Source organism: Xenopus laevis, chromosome 1S, assembly GCF_017654675.1.
Source record: "Xenopus laevis strain J_2021 chromosome 1S, Xenopus_laevis_v10.1, whole genome shotgun sequence".
NCBI classification, from domain to species: Eukaryota; Metazoa; Chordata; class Amphibia; order Anura; family Pipidae; genus Xenopus; species Xenopus laevis.
In genome coordinates, this window is record NC_054372.1 from 160,190,930 (window position 1) to 160,215,896 (window position 24,967).

Below are 24,967 nucleotides of genomic sequence, written 5' to 3' on the forward strand. Positions count from 1 at the left end.
ATAAAAGTAACAAGTGATATATAAAATTCATTAAAAACATTGAAACAATGTCCTTAGCACATCTAAGCAACGGTACATATTGGACAGTAAGCCTTACTTTATTTTGTCTCTATATTAACCTCTTGAAAGTATTTATCTCTGGCTCCAATGTTGAATTCAGGGGACACGTACCCCAGAATTACTCTGGATCTGGAACTCCCATATCTTTAAATTTTACTGTCCTAGTTATGTGGGTATTTAAACACTTGTTGACATTGTTAATTAAAGGCTTGACAAAGGGCCTGAGTAGCCCAAAACGTTGCCTAAAGCACTTTGGGTAAAGTTTTTCACTTTTTCAATATTTCCGGAGTGCTGTTGTCATCTTCATTGATTTGTGGAATTCTACCCTGATGGGGGTACAGCTTGCACCTAGGGCTGCAAAGAGTTCCGCTTTGGAAGCACACATGAATTGAATTTATTACTGATATACATCTTCCCGACCCATTGTATCACTGGAGGGGAAGAAGCAGGCATGAGAATATAAATGAACAGCAGCATACAATGAGGCAACTTCGGTGACTATGGAAAACGCATCGCCGCATGTGCTTTAGCGCAGGCGACTTTTCATTATAGCCTATGGGAAAAAACACTGAGGCAGTTCAGGGAGATTGTCGCTCAGAAGACGAGGCGATTAGTCACCAGGCGACAAAATCTCCCCGAATCTCCTCGTGTGAACTAACCCTTAAAATAAATAAATGAATAAAAAGCTGGACCACAAAAAATAACACCACAATGTTAATCCAGCATAAAAATGAAACAGGATGGTTCATGAGGGGAGAATATAATGTGAATGCAATATCACTTCAATTTTCAGAGTCAGGTTTGATACGGAGAGCGCACACGCTGTAGTGACGTTGGGTGGGTGTCAGTTAATGTCTGTAACGCTGTTTCACAAAGAGAAAGAGAAGGATAGGATATATCTTTAGAAAGCACAGCGTGCATCAGAAAGTTGTGAGCGACGCTTACATCTGTTTGTGAACAACTTTAAATAACCATCTCAGCTGACATTAAGTTCAGATTTCTCATATACAAATGTATCTAACCGAATTGGACTGAGTTTCACCTGTTTCACCACTCATCCAAGGGACTTCTTCAGAACTGAACAACATGAACACAGTACTCTCTTTCTAACTCTGCACTAGAACAGAGCATGAAAGTGGAAAATGATACAGTACAATACAGGCTGCCAGATAGATTCAAATGAATATAACTGTTGGCCTGTCTGATATAGGCATTTGCTATGTAATCATGGATTTATGTGTGTTTGTCAGTTCTAACATAAATATCCCATTTACATTTGATTGCCCAATGGGTTCTACCTTGGCTATTATAAGTAAAGGTCAAAAGCAGGAGTCAGGAACTATAAACGCCAGCAACCCACCACTCCAATCTTGTCTGAAAGTAGTATGTGTGGCCAGTAAGCATTATCCAGGGGAGGGTGGGGGGGGTCACTTTTAGAGGAGCTGGAGCTAGAAACTAGAGAGGGGGGCCCCAGGTGGCAGCCCCATTGGGTTCTGAACACCCCAATCCAACACTGGCAGGCATCACACACACCTGAACAATGCAGTCAATAAATGTAATCTACCTTTCAGGCAAGGGCACACTAATATTCTTGGTGTTTTGCTGTTTTTCTAAAAATACAACCTGACACCATTGCTCAGTATGGGAATCTTGTTGTAACAGTAGCACATATGGTTTTCATACAGTTCTTTTCTAAACAAAGCATATGTGCTGACGTATTCACACATTCAGATTTTTAAAGTTATTTTTAATGTAAAAGAATACACACTGGACTCAAAATTGATCCATGTGCCACTGCACTTAAAGGCATCTTCTAGCTGAGCCTGGAGGTTTGGGCAGCTTTACTGTCACATAAAGCTCTACTGTGAGACAAAAGAGTGTTATCCTAAGGAAATCATATCCTGGAGTTGACATCTATATGATTCTATAAATCATGTTGGTAACACTTTAAACAGGAAATATACACTTTTTGATAGCAGGGATTTACCTAAAGTGGCCAATGAAGAATGAGAGAGTAGCTTTTTGTGGGAGTCTTCATGTTGTTTGGTACAGCTAAGCCATTTTACATCATCATCAGTGCTATCCAAATTGTGGTACCAAGGGCTGACATTTTTCTGGCCTACACGATGAATTAAGCCAGGGTTGACCACTCTACCTTTTTAAACAACACCAATTTTAAACTACACCTGTGTTATCACAAGAAATGTTAAGACCCTTAATTTTGGGTCTGGCCCTTAGGAGGGCTCAGGGTTCCTGTGTGCCTTATGAGGTTTGCCTATAGTGTCAATTCATTGTAGTTATTTAAAGGTGGATTGCAATGTGTTCCACTGTGGCTAATAGTTGTGATAGACCTGTTTACATTAATGTAGTGTTGGCACATACAATTTTATGTATATATAAAGAGCAGAAAACAAAATATATTGTAATGCTATTTTGGCCAACTCCAGCTTCATTCTTCAATGGGGTCGTCTCTGTATCTCAAGCTCTGAGAACCCACCCATCATTCTCCAAAAGAACAAACATGGCTACCCCTTCTCCTTCCAGGACATGTATCTCTTTGTGAGGCTGCACATCTCTCCCACTCATGCTTACACAGAACCAGCCATCTCAGGGCAAATAAAGGGAACTAACACTGTATGGTCTGCAATTAAAGAGGCAGTATACCCTCTTGTTCAACACGTGCAACCTTACTTACTATATAAAACCCTTGAATAATTACAGTTATGAAAGAGGTTTGAGTTGAAGCCTCTAATTCTACCGGAAATTAGCTTGTCACGGTTTTAATTGCTGACAAATGGAAAATTGGGATAATATATAATCCTATTAAATGAAAAAGTTAAATCCTTACAAAACCAACAAAGCCTGCATTTAATTAGCTGTAAAGCCCTACAACACATTTGTCTGTCATAATAACTTGTTTTTCCAATTAGAAAGTTAAGCTTTTGTGGTTTATTTATTTCATAAATGACCCTACATTCTTGTATCCACCCAGGGCTGGACCTGTGGAAATGGATTTCCTTGTCAGTCTACAAACATTAACTTCGAAGGCCTTGTAACTACAATCCTCAGTGGCGTAACTACAGAGAAAGCAGACCCTGTAGCTGCAGGGGGGCCCAGGAGATTTAGGGGCCCTATGAGTCCTAGATAATCAGCAATTTCAATATATATTGGTAAAACAGAACAGGATATGTTTAGGGTCCTAAAATTAATTTGCTATGGGGCCCAGATACACCACTGACAATCCTTATACAAATTGTACTTATTGATATTCCTCTGTAAGTACTACAGCACATATTGAACACTCAATAGCATTAATCTCCTGCCCCCCAAAGAACCTTCAATCTGTGCCGATGGGAAGACTTAAGGACCCAGGCTTACTGGGAATGGGAGGCTCCTTCCAAATAAAATTCCAGATCACAATGTTAGTTCACACAGGCATATTGACCCAATGGAAATTACAGTTAAGAAGAGGAGATTGCCATTACAAAATTAATTTACATTTTTTTTTTATTTAATTACACAGTGCTTTGTCTATCCATGCCCTCTGTGGGTAGCACTTTGCAGGTGGATCCAAGCAAAGTGTAGAGCTGTAGTAAGATGTAGCACTGGGCTGGTATAAGATTTGCTAGTTTTTATTGGCACATGGGGTGTTTTGTCTCCTGCAGGATATTGCGCTGCCCTTCAGGGAACACATCGCCCAAAAATACAGTTGCAACAGGATTATACAAATTGCTGCATGTAAAACAATTAACTCTCCTAACCACTTGAAAATGCCTCCCACCCCATTTTATTTTGCAATTATGAGTTTACCGTTTTACATGTGGTGATTTAAATTTATCCCAATGCAATAGTATTTTCAGGCACTTTCTCCCTCTCCCTCAGCTAGAGATTTTACCTCTGCTATTCTCATTGCTAGTTAGTCAAATACCACCCCAGTTTAATAAATGCAAATGAGAACCTCTTCCCAGCTCAGATCTATGACATATAGGGGCATATGTATTATGCTGTGCAAAACAAAATTCGCAGAAAAAACGGTGTAAAAAGCTGTGTAAAATAAATGGCGAATTTATCAAGGTGTGTGTAATTTTACGCCATGGGAATGCCAACTTTTTCACCGTTATTTTACATTGCATTCGGCAAAAGGAAAAACACGTAAAAATTTTATGCTGGTTTTAATATGGCAAAGCGTGGCGATGTGTGATGTATTATTATGCCCCTTAGTTTAAAAAACTGCACAAAATCTTATAAGGCAATTATATGGCAGTGTCACAAACTGTAACCTACAGCACATAATATCCCTCTGATTTGTGTCTGTATGTTACCCTCACATTTAGACTGTAAGCTCTATGGGTCAGGAAGTTCCATCCTTTTGTCTCCTTGACAATAACACTTAATAAGTATTGTAACTATACTTTATATTAATGTGTTTTATATTTGTATACTTATTTGTACTTATTTTTGGAATGGCCCTCTGTTCTGCTGTACAGTGCTCTGTCCTCAAGGAGTGCAAATAAAAATATACATAAATACATACATACATCTGTTCAAACAATGTAAGAAATGTCACAGATCACAGGCTTCAGATTTAACATTATTACGGTATGTGTTTCTAAAACAGACACTGCCTTCAAATAGCTCCGGAGACTTGTGCCTAGATATTATAATACAACCCTTTTTATTGCTTGGATAATGTTAATTTCTAATTGACACACAACACAGTGAGAACTTTTCAAGCTATTTCAGTAGAAAAGAACGTTTTGTGTGGGACACTAGACATAGGGGGTTATCCATCAAGATCCAAACAGTTCTCACTATTTTCTGAAAACTACTCCGACCAAATCCACACAGACTTTTCCCCCCTATTTATAAATATATTTTTACGAAATTTTCTTGTGCAGGAAAAAAAAGTAGTGAAAAAATCTGAATTGTACACATTTTTTGGAATTGTCTCAGAAAACTGGGACTTTTTCGGATTTCACATGCGAAAACCAAAAAAAAATCTGAATTGTATACATTTTTCGGAATTGTCGTGGAAAACTGGGACTTTTTCGGATTTCACATGCGAAAACCACAAAATGTTCAGATTATTAAACAAAACCTAGGGCAGATCAGGATATCAATCTGCCATTGACTTCTACATGAACTCGGCTGGTCTGAGTTGGAGTACTTTTTTTATTAATACCATCGGGGTAAATCAAATTAAAAAAAAAATTTCTATGAAAAAATTGTGTGTTTGCCGTTTAAACTTCCGACCAGAAAAAAATCGCACTTTAATAAACAACCCCATTAATGTTTAGAGAGTCTAAAAGATGGACAGCAGAGGGCCTGACTTGAAAGATAAGTACAGTAATACAAAGTAACAACAACAACCACATTTTATCCTTAAAGGGATACTGTAATGGGAAAAAAAAAATTTTCAAAAGGAATCAGTTAATAGTGCTTCTCCAGTAGAATTCTGCACTGAAATCCATTTCTCAAAAGAGCAAACAGTTTTTTTTATATTCAGTTTTGAAATCTGACATGGGGCTAGACATATTGTCCACTTCCCAGCTGCCCCAAGTCATGTGACTTGTGCTCTGATAAACTTCAATCACTCTTTACTGCTGTACTGCAAGTTAGAGTGATATAACCCCCCTCCCCCCCCCAGGAGCCAAACAAAAGAACAATGGGAAGGTAACCAGATAGCAGCTCCCTAACACAAGATAACAGATGCCTGGTAGATCTAAGAACAACACTCAATAGTAAAAACCCATGTCTCACTGAGACACATTCAGTTACATTGAGAAGGAAAAACATCAGCCTGCCAAAAAGCATTTCTCTCCTAAAGTGCAGGCACAAGTCACATGACCAGGGGCAGCTGGGAAATTGAAAAAATGTCTAGCCCCATGTCAGATTTCAAAATTGAATATTAAAAAATCTGTTTGCTCTTTTGAGAAATGGATTTCAGTGCAGAATTCTGCTGGAGTAGCACTATTAACTGATTCATTTTGAAAAAAACATGTTTTCCAATGACAGGATCCCTTTAAAGAGCAATAGTGTTTTGGCTACTGGGGTCAATGGCCCCTATCCTACAGCTGGAAATAGGCAGAAGAAGAAGACAAATATTTTACATTTTTTTAAAAAAAAAGTAGAAAAAAAAGACCAATTGAAAAGTTTCTAAGAAACTATAACTATATAGAATATTCTAGAATTTGACATTTGGTAGAATATTAAAAAATGTATTTTAGAATATGACATACTAAAAGTTAACTAAAAAGTTAATTAGCCCTTTAACAATGAGTTTAGAGAGTGTATTTAGGCTAATGGCACACAGGATTTAGCACCAAAATATGCTGTGAAAAAATATTTAGGGCCAATCATGTTCAAAATTTGAATCCGCAATATCACACATTTATTATATTAGCATATTTACACATTGATATCTAATGTGTTTGCTTAACATTGCATTGGGTTCAGTTTTATCTCTTGGGGAAGAAAAACATGAGAGGTATTTTTTATAAATAGAGTTGAGTGAAAATAAATGTAGCTCTTTGACCTTTGCTCATGGTGTGTGATATTAGTCCATTACTCAAAATAAAATCTTCCTTTATTAACAGTGAGCTCAGACTAAGCAGTAAACATGCAAATACATTAGGTCAGAAAATCTCAGGAAGTTTAAAATGGAAATGTGATGTATTCAGTAAACAATGTGGCACAGTGTTGGCACCATCTGCAAATGTGGCTGTACTGTACTGACTGTACACAGAGAAATATGTAACAGTTGAAGACATGTAGACACGTTTTCATTTTGCTTGTGTAACCCATATTTCAGCTGTAATCTAAATGCATCTAAATGCTCATGTCATTTAAATATATATAAAACATTTTTCAGAAGTTCCTGGCTGGGATTCCTATTGCTTTTCTCGGCCCTGCAGTGTAATTCAGTCCCTGACCGTGGCGGAATTCCAAGTATTTAATCTGATAAGAATGTGTGTAATAAATGTGCTCCCCATAGTAACATTGGTTGAAAAAAGATACACGTCCATCAAGTTCAACCTTTTATTTCTATTTTAACTGCTAGTTGATCCAGAGGAAGGCAAAAAAAAAAAACCCATTTGAAGCCTCTCCAATTTGCCTCAGAGGGACTCCAAAATGCACTAGTCCCTGGATCAACTTGTACTATAAGCTACAGAGTATCATTTTTAATTTTTGGCTTTCATCACAGGGGCCCTCAACACATACAGGTTGTTTAGTCTACCCTTACTAGACAGCATTTCCCTACTGGCACTTGCTTGTTTCTAGGAAAATATGAAACTGCCAAGTGCCAGATAAACAGATAGACTGCTCTGTGCTAGTCAGATGCTGCACATTGGGTTAGGTGGGCTACCAGATGAGGGTCCTAGGTCAGGGGCTCCCCTAGCTCACCCCACTTCTCTGGATGCAAATTTCTATCTGTTTGTAGATTTTCCAATTTTCGTGCACAACTCAGGCCAAATAACTGCATACAGACTGAACACAACATTTATTTTGGCACAGGGGCAAGTCTGGTCATGCTGATTTTGAGTTATATTTTGATTGTTCTCAATGATCCTTTGTAGCTCTATACCCAGGCCAACTGTCAGTTTGATCTAACATGTGCAAAGTTGTCAGCCCAGCCTGAGCTTTTCTGCCAAGGGTTGGTCAACCGTGTTCCCTGGCCATGGGAAATGAGGAACAGCAAGTGATATTCAGGGGAACTCCCTGAGTAGCTGAGCCCTTGGGGGATGAATATGCATATTTTTGATACACTATTCATGTTGACAAAGTGAAAGTAGGTCACAATCTAGTATCAGGGTTGATCATTTTTCTGATAGTAACATAGTTATGTTGCTAAGCCTTTTGGTGTAAGTCTACCTCTTTGTACCTGAGGCTGCCCTCCTCCAGAAAGTGCTTTTCTTACAGCAATAAACATGGCTGTTTAAATAAATGTGTAACAAAAGAGCTGGTCACTCGATCACAATGTACAGTATCTTGTAACCAACAGAAATAGGAGACCACATGGCATGTCCCACTTCCTGAACAAAAACAGATCCAGTTTCCCATTATGACTCTTATGAAGGATGCTCAGATGATGTTACCTCCATATAATACAGTAACATTATCGGCCAAGCACTGGAAAAAGAATCCTGTATGAAAAAGGACAATTCATGCTACTGACCTAGCTGTTGCTTTTTATTTTTGTTAAACCCTACAGTGCTTAGGACTGTAACCTACAATTACAGCCTCACTTGCTTCTCTGATCCTAAACACTAGGAAATAGTATGCTTAACTGCAGAAATAGCACATGCATTTGATTAGTAATGTTATACATTTAACAACATAGAGTTAAACTCTGCTCACAATTGTGCTGCAGTTCTTCTTATTTATGCATTTATGAGACAATGGAAATCTATGTGGAGTAACAACACTGACATTATTACAGGGATTAAACTACAGTATGGTTTGACCTACTGGAATAAAATATGCTCAATGGCAAAGTCAAAATGAGAAGATAGGGTGGCAGCACTTTGATGTAATCACCATAAAATCTCTTAAATGTTTTTTAAATAAAAGTAAAAAAATAAAAAGAGACGATTTGCACTGATTTGACAAGAAATTACATTATACTAAGGTCCTTGTTGTATTGTATAGTGATATATTGGTAAATGTTTATACAAACAACAGGGCTTAGTAAGGAGCGTAAAAAGCAACGTGTGTGCGATTCTGTGCATGCTAAAATGCTATAAATATTAGGTACTTGCACCTACAGATACCACCATAAACCATTGTGCATATAACTGCAGTATTTTGAGAACTTAACAGGATTAGTTAGCAGAGTAACTAAGATAAGAAAGCTATCAAGGGGTTGTTCACTTTCCAACAATTTTTTTCAGTTCTGTTGTTTTCCGAAATTAACTTTTATAAAAAATTACTCTCTGTTTACTATTTGTGATTATTTTTCTAATATTGAAGAGTACAGTTTCATTATTCACCTTCTCATGTCTTGCTAGAGGAGCTTGGGTGGGGAGGAGGGGTCACAGACCCTGTGAGCTGCTCTAAATAGATACATTAGTTGATATGTCTTATCTGTAGCCCTGCTGAGCAGAATCCCCGAGTTTCATTAAAGACATGCAGTAGTTGCTAATATTCCCACAGTTGCTGCTCAGATGTATCAATTAAAGGAAACTATACCCCCAAAACAATGTAGGTCTCTATAAAAATATATAAAATATATAAGACTGTTCATATGTAAAACTTCATGTAAATAAACCATTGTCATAACAACATACTTTTTAGTAGTAAGTGCCATTTGGTAATCCTAAATAGAAAATTGTCATTTTATTATTAACATGTACAGTATTTTTAGAGAGCCAACATATTGTGCAGCGCTGATTTTAAGAAATAAGGGCCGCCTCCTGGGATCCTAGGATTCAAGGTGCACACAAACAAACCAAACATGTTAGGTCACTTGAGCCAATTAACTGGCCAAGCTTTATCTTTTGCTTCAACACTTCTTCCAGTTAGAAGAGCAATACTTCTGGTCAGATGATCTCTGAGGCAGCACAGAGAATAAAATAAAATGGGGGCCCAATATAAAGATGTAAAAGGGCAATAATTACTTAAATATATATTCCAGTTTGGTAAGATTCTTTAATATACCACTTAATATGTTGTAAACTATATGTTGGTGGGTGAACAACCCCTTAAACAAACTGGTGCTAATTCAAGAAAGCTTTATATGAAAACTTTTGGGAACCCCTCTTAATTCTTTGTATTTTTATATTTGTCTGATCTTTCAAAGTAGAAACTTCCTTTTAATATATAACATGCCTTATGGAAACAGTAATATTTCGGCAGTGACATAAAGTTTATTGGATTAACAGAAAAAATGCAATATGCATCATAACAAAATTAGACAGGTGCATAAATTTGGGCACCTCAACGGAGATATTACATCAATACTTAGTTGAGCCTCCTTTTGCAAAAAGGCCTGTAGATGCCTCCTATAGCCTTTGTTGAGTGTCTGGATTCTGAGCTTTTGCATTCAGCAAGCGACTCTGTTTGTGGCGAAGAGTGCAGAAAGGGCTTCTTTATCATCACCCTGCCATACAGATGTTCTTTGTGCAAATTGAATTGTAGAACGATGTACAGATACACGATCCGCAGCAAGATGTTCTTGCAGGTCTTTGGAGGTGATCTTTGGGTTGTCTGTAACCATTCTCACAATCCTCTGCATATGCCGCTCCTGTATTTTGGCCTGCCAGACCTGGGTTTTACAGCAACTGTGCCTGCAGACCTCCTCCTCTAACCCAAAGTGAGTGATTCCACAAGTGTTTATAATCGCCTGTGGCAGGAGGCAAGAAACATTGAAGAATAAAAAATGGGCAGATACTGTAATAAGAGTGAAAAGCAGTAATAGTACTGTGTAGGCTGTCACCAAGCTTAGTTGCTTAGTTCCACGGAGAAATCGTCTTCTGGCCTCTTCCTTTTTCTTGCAGCTGCGTTTGCACAGTACAGCGAAAAAATGAACAAAAAAGTTGCCTATTTTGTTCTACTGCGCATGCATCTGACCCGGGAAATTTGAAGATAGAAAGAGCCAGAAGACAATCGTGGTGGCTCTGTGGTGCTTGCTGGAAGAATCCCAGGCCGGCGCAGTTTTCTTCTGATAAGAGCACCTGCACGGGGTTTCAGGTAAGTACATGCAATCACTAGCTTTTGGCACCCCAAGTTAAAAGACCTTTCCTTCTCCTTTAAAATTGCTTTCTAGAGGAAACACTTATCAAGATTTCCAATGCAGCAACAAACACTTGATCCACTTCCCATTCTGCTTGTCTCCTGTCCCCAACAGATTGTAAGCTCTTTGGGACAGAGACCTACTACACCCCTGTCTGTGCCTTGTAAAGCACTGTGTACATTTGTACTGATATAAATAAATAAATGCAATACATTACAACTACAGATGCCAACAGCAACCTGTCAGGTTTTTCCTTTTTGTTATTTGATCAAAACTAATTGCTGATTGGTTGGCATTGCACTGCACTTGTGCAATTTAGCACCAAAGTCATGAATCAGCCCATCTGCCTCTCTTGATTTTTCATGTTGGGACATACAGTATTTGATTTGTCAATCACTTCAACTCAAAATAACATCAGGCAACATCTGTTGGTCACTAGTCCACACCCCGTTATGGCTAGGCATTCTCATACTACAGGAGAGCTATGTAGCCACAGAACCAGAAAACAATGGGATATCTTTCAATACAGAACCCGCACAGTAAATAATTAAATAGACATTGTCGTAAAATTATTAAACTTGTTATAATGCCTATTTATCACATATATAGTGTATATATAGAATTTCTTATGCAAACATAAAAAGTAAACAGAAAACAGTTGCTTCAAAAACTTTATACAATATAATAAATCATACAAAAACAAAGACATTTTATTCTGATGACAGTGTACCATTAATGGCAATGGCCCTGCAGTTTCCACTGTAACGTACAGCGCTTTAATACCTCTCCGAATTGTGTCAGTGAGTTACCCTCCCATTTAGACTGCAAACCCCACAGGTTAGGGTCCTCCATCTCTTTGTCTCCTTGACACTGAGCACTTAATCTGTATTATAATTATATTTTATCTTTATATGAATTGTATTTCTAAAAATGCACTTATTGTTACTTATTATTATTTGTTACTACTAATTTATTGTTTTGCTGTACAGTGCTTTGCCCTCAAGGAGTGCTATACAAATAAAAATGTACATACATACAAGGATGATCACTGGCCCTACCCGTTTCAGGGACACTTCTTTTCCCACCCCCCAAATCTCACAACTTTATATATAATTACACATTCAGGTGCATTCTTACTTTCACCAATAAGATCTCCTCTATACTTGTATCAAAAAACTATTTCCTTGTGCTTGAACAAATAAGGTGCAAGTACCTTACATTGTATCTTTATCTGTTGCATCTCCCGACACTCAGGCAATAATATTTTGCTTTGGATGACTCCTCTGCTACTAATCACTGCTAATGGGAAGTAACAGAAAGCCCCATGTGGCTTAGCCTCTAATATTTTATATTTATATTCTTGTTAATGTGCATATGTTCACATGTAGTACTGTGTTGTTCAAAGAAAATTATATCACTGATTTGTTAATGGTGATGTTGTTATGCTAAAGCTAGTGTATTGCTGGGCATCTTAATACAGCTTTCCAATGAAAAAATACTTAAAATACTCCCATTAACTGTTACCTCCTACATATACTGAACTCCTTTTATCACATAGCTAATTTCCTTCCCCCTCCTACAAAGCACTCGCCCTGCAGGCACTGGCAATACCCCTTTTATCCAGGGCTTTAAAGAGAGTTGCGTTGCAAGGAATTACAGGTCGCTTGACCCTTGGTACATTAGCAAAGTTCTGCAGTTCTTAATCACAGTAGGCAAATGACAGCTTAGAGCCTATTAGCCTGGATCAGTAGGCAGACTCCCTGCCTGTTCCTCATATAGAAGGAAGAAAAGGTGCGGAAAACTTAAAAGCATTTTTTTTTTGCATTATCTTAAGCTAGTTACACAATTCCTGCAAACAAAGTCAGCTTCATTGGATTTCCCTGCCCAAAGACCTGACAGTCTATTGTCTATATAGTCTATTGATGGCAAATGATGTTGAATTGAACACACACTTACCTGCATCCACTCTCTTTAGGCCCGGTATATACATGCAGATTTGCATGGCAGGTGGGTAAGCCATAAATCCAGACAGTGAATGGATTAATTCTTAAAGAAGCAGTAACACCAAAAAAGGAAAGTATTTTAAAGGAATGACAATATAAATGCCCTGCACTAGTAAAACTGACGTGTTTGCTTTAGAATCACATCTATAGTTTATATAAACAAGCTGCTGTGTAGCCATGGGGCAGCCATTCAAGCACAGGATACACAGTAGATAACAGATAACGCTGTAGAATCCAATTGTATACTACAGAGCTTATCTGTTATCTGCTGTATATCCTGTGCCTTTTCTCATTTTTCAGCTTTGAATGATTGCCCCATGGCTACAGAGCAGTTTTTTTTATATATACCAGGGAGGGGTCCCCAAACTTTTTTACCCGTGAGCCAAAAGCAGTTGTAAAAAGAGTTTGGGAGCAACACAAGCATGAAATATGTTCCTTGGGGCAAACAAGGGCTGTTATTAGTTATTTGTTAGTCCCTATGTGACTGGCAGTCTCAATGAGGCTCTGCTTGGCAGTACATCTATTTTTTATTAAACCAAAACTTGCCTCTAACTCAAGAATTCAAAAATAAGCACCTGCTTTTAGGCCACAGGGAGCAACATGTTGCTCCCGAACCACTGGTTAGGGATCACTGATATAAACTATAGTAGAGCTTCTGAAGCAAACACTCCCATTTTACTAATGCAGCATAAAAGTACATTCTATTTTCATTCTATTTTAATTTTTTGGTGTTGCTGTTACTTCAACAGGTTGTCTGACCTTATCTGCCCAGCTTTACTTAGTAGGCTACTAATTCCCTCAGTAATCTCAATGGATTATGATGGTGCAGAAATATGTATGTGCACTGTCGGACTGGCCTACCGGATACTAGGGAAACTCCCGGTGGACCCAGGTGTCAGTGGGCTCTCTTGCTTCTAAACATTTTGCATATTTTATGCTATTTCTTTATGGGAACAAGTGTAATAATGGAATAATATAGTAAGTAGACATAAAAGACTAGGAGAATAAGGAGGTTGAGTGAGGAGAGGAGGAATAATGTTTCGGAAAGTGGGCCTACAGTCTAAGGTTTTCTGGAGGGCCCTTGGCATCCCAGTCCGACACTGTGTATGTAATGCTATTATTTTCTTTATATAAATACCCAGCATCATAGTAGCCACCACTAGTAGTTTAGAGAGAGTGGAAATGTTGGAATAAAATGCCTTTCTGTTGTCTGTGTATAAGCAGTTGTCATGACAGAAACTGAGGGCATCCCCATAGTGCAGAAATCAGTATTATGATATATTTTCTGATGAGCACAATTACATGTATTCTTTATGGTATGCAGACATCCTTACATTGTTTCATAGAATATGGAAATGCACTTTCATTATTCACATTAATAAAGGTTAAAGTCAGTGTAGGACTGGTCAGAGCAAGGAAGATGTACAGTATGTGCTGGAGGGGGGCTGTGCTATCCACGGGTGAAGTGGAGGCTTATGGATTTAAGGGTATATCTTAATATACATAAACATTTTTTTTACATATGAGTGATGGGTGATATCCCTGCAGTGAGCACCATCCATTTGTATTTCTGGTGTGTTATCACCATTAATGTGGGTATCGTCTTAACACTTCTTGTTATAACATGGGTGTGCTTTAGAGTGGATGTGTTTTTAAAGAGATAGTGGTCAACACTAACTTCCATTAGCGGCCCTCCACCATGTAGGCCAGAAAAATTCCAGCCCTCGGTACCACAGAAGTTGGACATCACTGCTATAGGGTAATGCACTGAATCAGATGATGATAGGTGTTAATGCTTGAGGAATAAATTACTAACTGCCAGGGTGCCGTATAATAGTCCAAGTCTGTGCTATGATATAGGGCCCATACTCAGGATAGGGCCAAACCAGCCGGCCGCTTCACCCCCTTGCCTGCACGACTTTGAGTGAGCATGCACGCGCGTCCGGAACTGCACATGCATGCTGGAGAGTGCTGGTGGGAGAGAAAGGGTCCGGATCAGGGGTAAGCTGAAAGAAGAGGTACGTGCTTGGCGCCCCCACTTTGTTGCTCCCTAGGCACATGCCTCTTCTGCCTACCCCTAGTTCTGGCCCTGCCCCTACTGGATTCTTCCAGATTGCCATGGGTGAAGTAGACAAGACAGCTGAAACAGACACATCAGGAGCATCTCAGTCTCCTCAGCCCACATAAAAACAACTCAGATGCAGAAGCACTATGTATACAGGTGCAAAGCTAATGTGTTCATTTTGCTTGACATGCCTTACATTGGTAAGATCAGAGGAGTTTTTTCTATGTGGCGGGTTTAAAACATTGCCTCAGGCAGCACTTCAACACAGGTGACAAACAGCGGCACCCAGTAACCCGTTTTTAAGAACCCTTATATCCTTTTTTGAAATTCTGCTCTTTTAGTGCAGGAGGGGCAATTGTGATCTCTGCACAAACAGCCTCAACCTCAGGGGTGAGCAGCACTGTAAAAAAAACACACACATCAAACTTCTTGCCTCCTAATACACAGATCTGTACACAATTTCCTGGCTTTATGCCTGAGAATACACACACATAGGCAACTTTGTCTATCTTATATGCATATCCAAGCTTGTCTACGTCTGATCTACAGGTAAGTGTATGCCAATATTTGTATATCACAGATGTGTTTAAGGGAACTGTAAAGTTTAGACACAAGCTTGCTTTATACAGAAATTTTTATTTACAATAGGAAGTAAAACAAGCACCATTTTCACAGTGAAAGTTGCCCAGAAGTTATCTTCTAACTTAGGCAACATGGTACACAATGATCTCTTAAAGGGATGGTTCACTTTTAAGTTAACTTTTAGTATGTTATAGAATGCTAATTCTTAGCAACTTTTCAATTGGTCTTCATTATTTATTTTTTATAGTTTATTGATTATTTGCCTTTTTCGCCTGACTCTTTGCAAGCTTTCAAATGGGGGTCACTGACCCCTTCTAAAAACAAATGCTCTGTAAAGCTACAACTTTTGTGTTATTGGTACTTTTTATTACTCCTCTTTCTAGTCAGGCCTCTCCTATTTATGCATCCGGTCTCTTATTCAAATCAGTGCATGGTTGCTAGAGTAATTTGGACCCCAGCAACCATATTGCTGAAATTTCAAGCTGGAGAGCTGCTGAATAAAAAGCTAAATAACACAAAAACTGCAAATAATAAAAACCAATTGCAAATTATCTCAGAATATCACTCTTTACATCATACTAAAGGTTAACTCAAAGGTAAACAACCCCTTTAACCTACAATAGAGACTGACACATATGTCAATGTGAATGGCTACTTTTACATTGGTATAGGATTTATTATCCAGAATGCTTATAAATGATCTGGTATCAGAATGCTTATAAATATTACTTAGTGATGTCATCAGTTATAATCAGTGCTTAATGATGTAATTCCTGTTACATGACTCATGTAAACTTGTGTATTTTAATAAATAATGTACCCCATGAGGATATCATAAATCACTACAGAGTTCTATCACCTTTATAAAAGCACTTGGCCTTTACCTTATGCTTTTTTATGGTCATGGAACTCCTCTGAGACTTATAATAATCTTATATTTTGCACTAGGGGTACTATATTCACTATATAATGGAGATGGCCTCCTTGTAATTCTGAGCTTTCTGGATAATAGTTTTCCAGCATTTGTGCCCACCATTATCATTTAAATGATGTTTTCTTTTGCTGACAGGGGTTGGCTCCTTCCTGGAACACATTTCTTGATTAAGACAATGCTGGGCTACTTTGGTTGCCCCAAAAATGCTTGTTAAGTTGTTAAGCAAATAAGAGAACAAATGCACCATTTAATTAAAACAGTATACATAAGAATTAATTCAGCACGCACAAAAAAAAGCTAAGGAGAGACTGTGAAATAACAGTGCTGTTATGGGATGATGATATTCCTTTAATTTATGGGAGTGCTTGTAATGTAAAGCAAACAGAAGCTTTCAGCCATAGACATACCGGTATTCTGCCATTGTTCCCCATGTGTACGGATGTTTGACAAACAACAAACGGCTTTGGAATGATTCAGTCCTTTTGAGAGATATTTATTTGCCTGTGAACTCACAGATACTTAATCTGAAAGCTGCTCGAGACAAAATACTACTCCTTACCTGCACATGACACGTACAACATGGATTCCCGCTATTACTGAATGATGTTGGGGACTCTTAATCCCTTTCAGACCTGCTGGGCCGGACTGGCAATCTGTGGGTTCTGGCAAATGCCAGGGGGGCTGCTATAAGGTCCCATAGAAAGTCAGTATTTAGTGGGCTGATTGGGCCTCTGTGTACCTGAAATGCCAGGGCCTATTTTAATTCTCAGTCCGGACCTGCCTGCAGCAAAAGAAAAAAGTTTCTGTTCCAATACTTCATAACTGCATTTCAAGTTGTCATTTTCAAATACTATTGTAGACAGAAATAAAACACCTCAGTCTCTCAGTACTAATCACTTATTTGTTAATAGGCATTCAGGAACCCTTCAGGGCATGTTCTAAACAAGATGGGGGCCTCTGCTTTCACTTATTGGCACCTGTGGAAATACATATTCATTTGTGGGTGCCAGAGCCCTGCTATGTGACATGGGATGTGGGCCTTGAAGTTTGTCCCTTTATGGTATAAGTCTCCAGCACTGGCTGTGTGAGGTGGCAGTGACAGCCCTGGAAAAAAACTGATGTGGGGAACGTTGTTGCTAACATGGAGGAGGGGAGAGCAATGGGCGGGGCTACAGTAAACTCTGCTGCTTGGGTTCTCTCATGAAATTTTCACATCATTGCAACCCACAAGGCTTACTTATTTCCATTTGCCTCTTCTCAGTTACCTCGTGCAGTGAAAAACAATCATCGGGGCCGTTCTGTCTCGCCTTACCGGCCTGTCAGTTCCTCTGTCAAACTTGGGAGAGTGGCTCCTTCTGCGTCCGGTCACTACTGGGAGACACTTCATGGTTGTTGTACGCCTTCAAAATGAACGGCTCGGATGAAATTCATCAGTTTGGCTTCATTGTGGACACGATCCAGAAGAGTCAGGTGAGAATGGGGAATAAAGGAGTGAATGAGACTGCGATTTGTTGTTGTGTGGCTGGGAAAAGTGATCTGGGGAGAGGATTGTGCAAGAAGAGTGTGTGCCAGTGCTCATTGCTATATGAAACAACAGTGGCAGGGCTAGTGTCAGTAAGAATAGGAGCTTTGTAACGTAACGGCGGGGATTTCTGTGCCAAGTGTCAGCTGTCTCGTGCGCTCTGTGGCATTTGTGCAAGTCACTCACTGCCCATATGGAGACTCCTCCGCGCATGCTCTGCTTTACTGGATCCTTATTAGAAGTTTCTTGTTTAACGGTGACAACTCTCAGCTGTTCGTCCCTGTTGCGCCTCCAGCTTTACTTAAAGGGATACTGTCATGGGAAAACATGTTATTTTCAAAACACATCAGTTAATAGTGCTGCTCCAGCAGAATTCTGCACTGAAATCCATTTCTCAAAAGAACAAACAGATTTTTTTTGTATTCAATTTTGAAATCTGACATGGGGCAAGACATATTGTCAGGTTCCCAGCTGCCCCAGTCATGTGACTTGTGCCAGCACTTTAGGATGGAACCACTTTCTGACAGGCTGTTATTTCTCCTACTTAATGTAACTGAATCAGTCTCAGTAGGACTTGGCTTTTACTATAAAGTGCTGTTCTTAGATCTACCAGGGAGCTGTTATCTTGTGCAGGGGTGATCCTGGGCTTTTTGCTGCCTGAGGCAGCTTTCCTTTTGCTGCCCCCCACCCCTCACCACAGCGCTCACCTTTGCAGCACCGGAGGGGGTCGGGGGCAGCCCACGTCCCTCCGGAGGGGGTTGGGGGTGGTCCACGTCGTTAGTACAATTGCGCTCTCTGCAGTAGAACAGCCAAATTTCCGGGTTGAAAAACTGAGATTTGGCTCTTGGTTACCAGGAGCGGCATTTTTGCGGTTATTCTCTTTATGTGAAAACAGATCTCCCTCTACTTATAATGTCCTCTAAAGAGTAATCATGTCTCTGAGACGATTGTCTCAACTCGACTCATTGGTGGAGCACCCCTGATCTTGTGTTAAGCTGGCCATAGACGCAAAGATCTGATCGTACGAATTGAGGATTTGTTCGATTTTTGGACCATGTGTGGAGAGTCCTGACATTTTTCGTCCGGCGGAGTTCGGTCTTTTGGTCGATCGGACAGGTTAAAAGATTTCTGTCGCCTGCCGATAATATCTCTGCGTGTATTGCCGATCGTACGATTTTCAGAGGGAGACTGTCACCAGCTTTGGTAGGACATAACTTTCATACGATTGCTGTCAGGGGCAGAACATCGGCTGATCTGTTCTTTTGTACTTTATTTGACCGGAAAGGTTAGTGGCAGGTTGGGAGATGGGGAAGTCCGATCGTACGTTGATTCATACGATCGGATCTGTTATCTTGTTACCTTCCCATTGTTCTGTTGTGAGACTGCTGGGGGAGGGAGGGGATGATATCACTCCAACTTGCAGTACAGCAGTAAAGAGTGCCTGAAGTTTATCAGAGCACAAGTGACTTGACTGGGGGCAGCTGGGAAACTGACAATATGTCTAGCCCCATGTCAGATTTCAAAATTAAAAACAAAATCTGTTTGCTCTTTTGAAAAATGGATTTCAGTGCAGAATTCTGCTGGAGCAGCGCTATTAACTGACGCGTGTTGAAAAAAAATGTTTTCCCATGACAGTATCCCTTTAAGTTGAGTGCGGACAGGAGGCCTTGTCTTTTATTCATACATAGTTAAGGTCATTCACATACATAAGTAGAACTACACCCAGACACACTGCCACAGACACACAGCCCAGATACATATAAAAAATTGAAGCCACAGAGTTATCATATATACACTGCCTTGCAAAAGTATTCACCCCCCTAGTTTTTTTTTTTTTTTTACCCATTCAGTTACATTCCAACTTGTAATTTAAATGTTTCTTAATCTTAATTTACTTGATGGATCTGCACAAAAATAATCTAAATTGGCATGTTGCATATGTATTCACCCCCATTGCCATAAAGCCCCTAAAAATCCTGGCGCAACCTGCAACATGAAAAAAGCTAGGCTGGTGGGGGGGGCGGATGCAGGCGGGTCTATGTAGGGTAGGGGGTATATTTTTTTTACTTTACAGTTGAATTCTCCTTTAAAGGCGTTAACAGAATCAGCCGTCACAACCTCACTGCGAAGAACCACCTACACTGCTTCAAATGAAAGTTCTTTTCATCTAGTCTGAAGGGGTGGCTCTGGTGCGGTGATTCTCTTTATGGGAAAACAGATCTCCCTCTATTTATAATGTCCTCTAAAGAGTAATCATGTCTCCTCACAAGCATCAGCCCCAACCTTGACAGTTTACCCTCATAATTTAAGTCTTCCATCCCTCTAACCAGTTTAGTTGCACATCTCTGCATTCTCTCCAGCTCATTTATATCCCTCTTAATAGTTGGTTCACCTTTAAGTTAACTCTTAGTATGTTATAGAATTCTAAGCAACTTTTCAATTGGTCTTCATTATTTATTTTTGTATAGTTTTTTAATTATTTGCGTTTTTGTTTCCAGCTTCCAAAAGGGGGGGTCACAGACCCCATCCAAAAACAAATGTTCTGTATGGCTACAAATGTATTGTTATTGCTACTTTTTATTACTTATCTTGCTATTCAGACCATCTCCTATTCATAGTTTAGCCTCTTATTAAGATCAATGCATGGTTGCTAGGGTAATTTGGATCCTAGCAACCAGATTAATTTGCAAACTGGAAAACTGCTGAATAAAAAGTGAAATAACTGAAAAACTCAAAATAATTAAAAAATAAAAACGAATGCAAAATTTTTCAGAAATATCACTCTCTGCATCATACTAAAAGTTAACAACCCCTTTAAGGACTGGAGTCCAAAACTGCACTGCATACTCCAAGTGAGGCCTTACCAGGGACCTATAAAGAGGAATAATTATGTTTTCATCCCTTGAGTTAATGCCCTTTTTATGCAAGATAAAACGTTATTTGCTTTAGTAGCCACAGAATGACACTGCCCAGAATTAGACAACTTGTTATCTACAAATATCCCAAAATACTTCTTAATTAAGAAAAATCCCAACACCCTGCCATTTAGAGTATAATTCTCATTTATATTATTTCTACGACAGTGTATAACCTTGCATTTATTAACATTGAACCTCATTTTCCAGTTTGCTGCCCAGTTTTCCAAATTAGTCAAATCTCTCAGCAAAGTGGCAGCATCTAACATGGATTCACAATTTTGTATCATCAGCAAAAATAAAAACTATACTTTCAACTGATACACATTGCACAGAACTGTACAATAGAAGGGTTTGTATATATTGAACATACAGATGACACAAAAATACAAAAGATCACCAATACAAGAGGTAAAATGGTCCCTGTTCAAAAGAGCGTACATTCTAAATGACATCACCAGAAATATGTATACCCAGATACATAGCCAGAAATATATATGCAGAAGCGGCTCATACTTTTATATCCACCAATATGGCTAGTAAACTTTTTGGACTGGAAGGAGGAGATGGCCATCCATGTGTTTGCCACAAATAATCATGAATGTTTTGCGTATTCAGGCAGATTGGGCAGTGGTTTTAGATTTTTTGGGTTTAAAGTCCCACTGTATTGCCAGAACAAAACAGTGTCATATCATTTATCCTGCTATAATTGAAAGAACTTCTAACCCAGATCTCACCCTGGCTGCCTTCTTAACTTGGCTTCTTTGAAGTATTCACCCCAAATATTACACTCCTGTCCCATACATGGCTTTGTGCCTCATTAGAAAAGGCAGTCCCACAGTTTTTGCACTGATAACGGGTAACATTTTAGGGCAGTAAGTGTTGAGGGGTGTCTGCTGTTAAAATACAGTTAAGAGGGTCCCATACAGGCTGACTTAGTTGTATATGTTTTTCATCATCTTACAGGTATTTTAATGTCATCATTAACATCTGGGCACCCAGATTGTTCACAAAAGTGATTGGAAAGTTGGAAACTTTTGATGGCCCAGGGTCAGACTGGTGTATTTATTAAGTTTTGTAAAAGGAGTAAATGGTTGTGTTTAAACAGTCATAGCTGTGCCAATGTGGCAATGCATAAGCAAATGATCAAATTATTTTTAAACAAAAAGCATGGCACATAACACATGGCAAAGAGCTGTTGAGCTGAGTCCTGATCTCTGCAGCTGAGTACTGATCTCTGAATATCAAACCCTCATGATCTCTGCACTTAGATACTATGTCCGAACTCCTTAAAACCCTTATGTAATCACACATACTTATCCCTTACAGCCAACTACTACACGTGTATATGTATGTTGTGAAAGAGGTCTCCTAAGGATAGGTGCTTGCAATCCCATTTATTCTAGTCCCTGACTGATGTGTGTGGTTATTATAATTTTTTGAAAAAGTGATTACATTCATTAAGACCGTATTCATTGTCTGGTAGGAAGGGTGTAATGTGCATCTCTCACTAGGTCACAGGAGCAATGACTCTCTACTTATTACCCCTCCAATGCAGCTCCTTTCATATGCAGTCCCAGGTGCTCAGCCTACAGTGTCCTATAACATCCATACAAGAATAGGCGGCACTCCGGATAAAATATGCTTTTAGCAAGCTTCTAGCCAAACACACCTAATGTGTTTTTCGGGAATAGCTACCTTAATTGTTTCGAACCTTTTAGGTCCACCCGTCAGCCAGGGGCTATTAAATACCATTACCACCAGTGACAGGGGGACAGGGACATTTTCATTGCCATGGTTTTTCTATTGGCAGTCAGAAAGACTGGTGTGCCAAAGGCCTAAAGCTGGCCATACATTTAAAGATACTCTGCTTGGCAAGGTCAACAAACAAGCTAAATTGTCCCTGATATGCCCACCTTGAGGTCTTTTGGCCCTGGGGAATACAGGCAGGTGGGGTGCAAATCACATCAATGTGTTCATCGATATAGGCAGGCCTGTCAGAGAGCCCATGTATATTCTCCTTAAAGGAGAACTAAACCCCCTAATAATAAAAACCCATACCCCCTACCCTACATAGCCCCCCCCCAGTCTAGGTGTTAACTCCTGTAATTGTCCCTAATTCTTTCCTCAACTCTCGTGGCAGCTTCAGCCCAGCGGAGCTCACGGGCGCCATCTTCAGCCCTTCAGTTTTCTTCGTGAAGTGAGCACCGTATTGGCGCATGCGCAGTTGGAGCAGTCTTCTGGTTTTGTGCATGCGCCAAAAGTGACGGAGATTGCCAAAGGGAAGAATACCCAAAAATCTGGAAGATGGCGCTTGTGAGCTCCGAAGCACTGAATCTGCAACGAGAGGTAAGTAAAGAATCAGGGGCAATTACAGGAGTTAACACCTAGGCTGGGGGGAGCAGGGACGATGTAGGGTAGGGTTTTTTATTAGTAGTGGGGTTTGGTCACCCTTTAAAGGAGACATATAGGATAAGTGAAAACTCCTGATATTGTAGGCAATAATGAATAATATATGGTGCTTGATTTACTTTGGTCAAAACATTTATATTATCTTCAAAAATGGCCCCTTTATTGGAGCTCAAATGGGGGATGGTATTGGCCCCTGCAAGAAGCACATATAGGTTTTCATATATTCAGTTTCTAAGTTCTGCTGTATGTGAGCTGATTGCAGGCCAATTTGGCTACTATACAGATCCATTTCATTTGTGTTAGTGGTGTGCAGTATCAGCAATATGAAAAGTGCTTATCTTTTATTCAGACTATCCCAATTACCTTCCAATCTATCATTCAGAGTGCTGCCAGTTAGAATCAAAGCTACAGCCAAATTGGAGTGTTACAGAACAAAACTGTGAAATATTCAGCAATTTGTCTCAGAACACCACTGTCTTTATCATACCATTTTAGTGTGGCATTTCATAACAAGAAGATGAAACAAGGAGGCATTATCCTTTCCACAGTATCATAAAACCATGAATAACACCTTTCAAATGCTGTCATGTTAAAGCGGCAGAATAACCTCTTGTTCAATAGGACTTGAGTTGAACATACTTTTGGTATGTTTTTGTAAGTAATGGTACAGTAGACGTAAGAGGAAAATAGAAAGTAATGGAAAGAAAGGGTAAACCTCAAAGATAAAGCAAAACTTTAATTATCAAAATATAAATTAAAACTGAACTTGCATTTTAATATTGCTTTATGTGCCTTCAAATTAGTTAAAACAAGAAACACGTCATTTTTAAAAAGGTTACCATCAATAGTGACTATAACATATATAGGGTTGCCACCTGTTCGGTTTTGAACCAGACAGGCCGTTTTTTTGAAGGGCTGTCCGGGTCAAAACTGCCTGCCTGGTTTTCCTTATTTGGGAAACCGGGCAGGATTCCCCTTCTCTCCCTACATCACAACCCGGAGTTAGTCGGGAGAAAAGGTGGCAACCCTATATAACATAAATATCCAAGCACATATCCCCAGCATATATTGTCTTTATAACATAGAGATATCCCTGCTGTAAATGGCTGAAGTTATTAATATTTCAGTGTGAATATCCACATGACAACTAAAATAAATAGAAATGCCAACCCACATTGGAAGTGGTCCAGGTACATATTGTTCTCTGCTTCATTGCGTCTGTTGGTTACCAGGTCATAGGGGTGATTAAGTCAGGGTCATTCCCAAAAAAATGCATTAAGTAGATGTGTGTGCAAATGTGCTACATACAGAAACTTAGGTGTAATATCTGATCAGTGTTAGCTGCTTGCTATGGTAAACTTATAAATGCAACATACCAGCTATATTTTTTTGCTTTGTTGATTCACACGCTATTCCAGTGATTCCCAACCAGTAGCTCATGAGCAACATGTTGCTCTCCAACCCCTTGCATTTTGCTCCCAGTGGCCTCAAAGCAGGAGCTTATTTTTGAATTCCAAACTTGGAGACAAGTTTTGTTTGTGTAAAAACCAGGTGTACTGCCAAACAGAGCCTCGGTGTAGATTGACAATCCTCATAGGGGCTACCAAATGGCCAATCACAGCACTTATTTGGCACACCAAGAATATTTTTCATGCTTGTGTTGCTCTCCAACTCCTTTTACTTCTGAATGTTGCTCACGGGTTCAAAAGGTTGGAGATCCCTGCTCTATTCTATGTATGTGG

At 39.3% G+C, this 24,967-nt stretch overlaps 1 protein-coding gene across 4 annotated transcripts in view; it reads left to right on the forward strand.

Moving 5' to 3' along the window:
* Window positions 1–17,474: 17,474 nt before the first annotated feature.
* Window positions 17,475–24,967, forward strand: part of trim36.S (tripartite motif containing 36 S homeolog) — a 51,067-nt gene continuing 43,574 nt past the window's right edge. For 2 of the 4 annotated variants that reach the window (XM_041580434.1, XM_041580435.1), the window contains exon 1: window positions 17,478–17,846. In XM_041580434.1, the coding sequence (XP_041436368.1) occupies window positions 17,577–17,846 (270 nt within the window). In that variant the 5' untranslated portion in view covers window positions 17,478–17,576. Of the gene's footprint in view, window positions 17,847–24,967 lie in introns of all 4 variants that reach the window. The other 2 variants (XM_041580437.1, XM_041580436.1) reach the window with 2 other exon arrangements.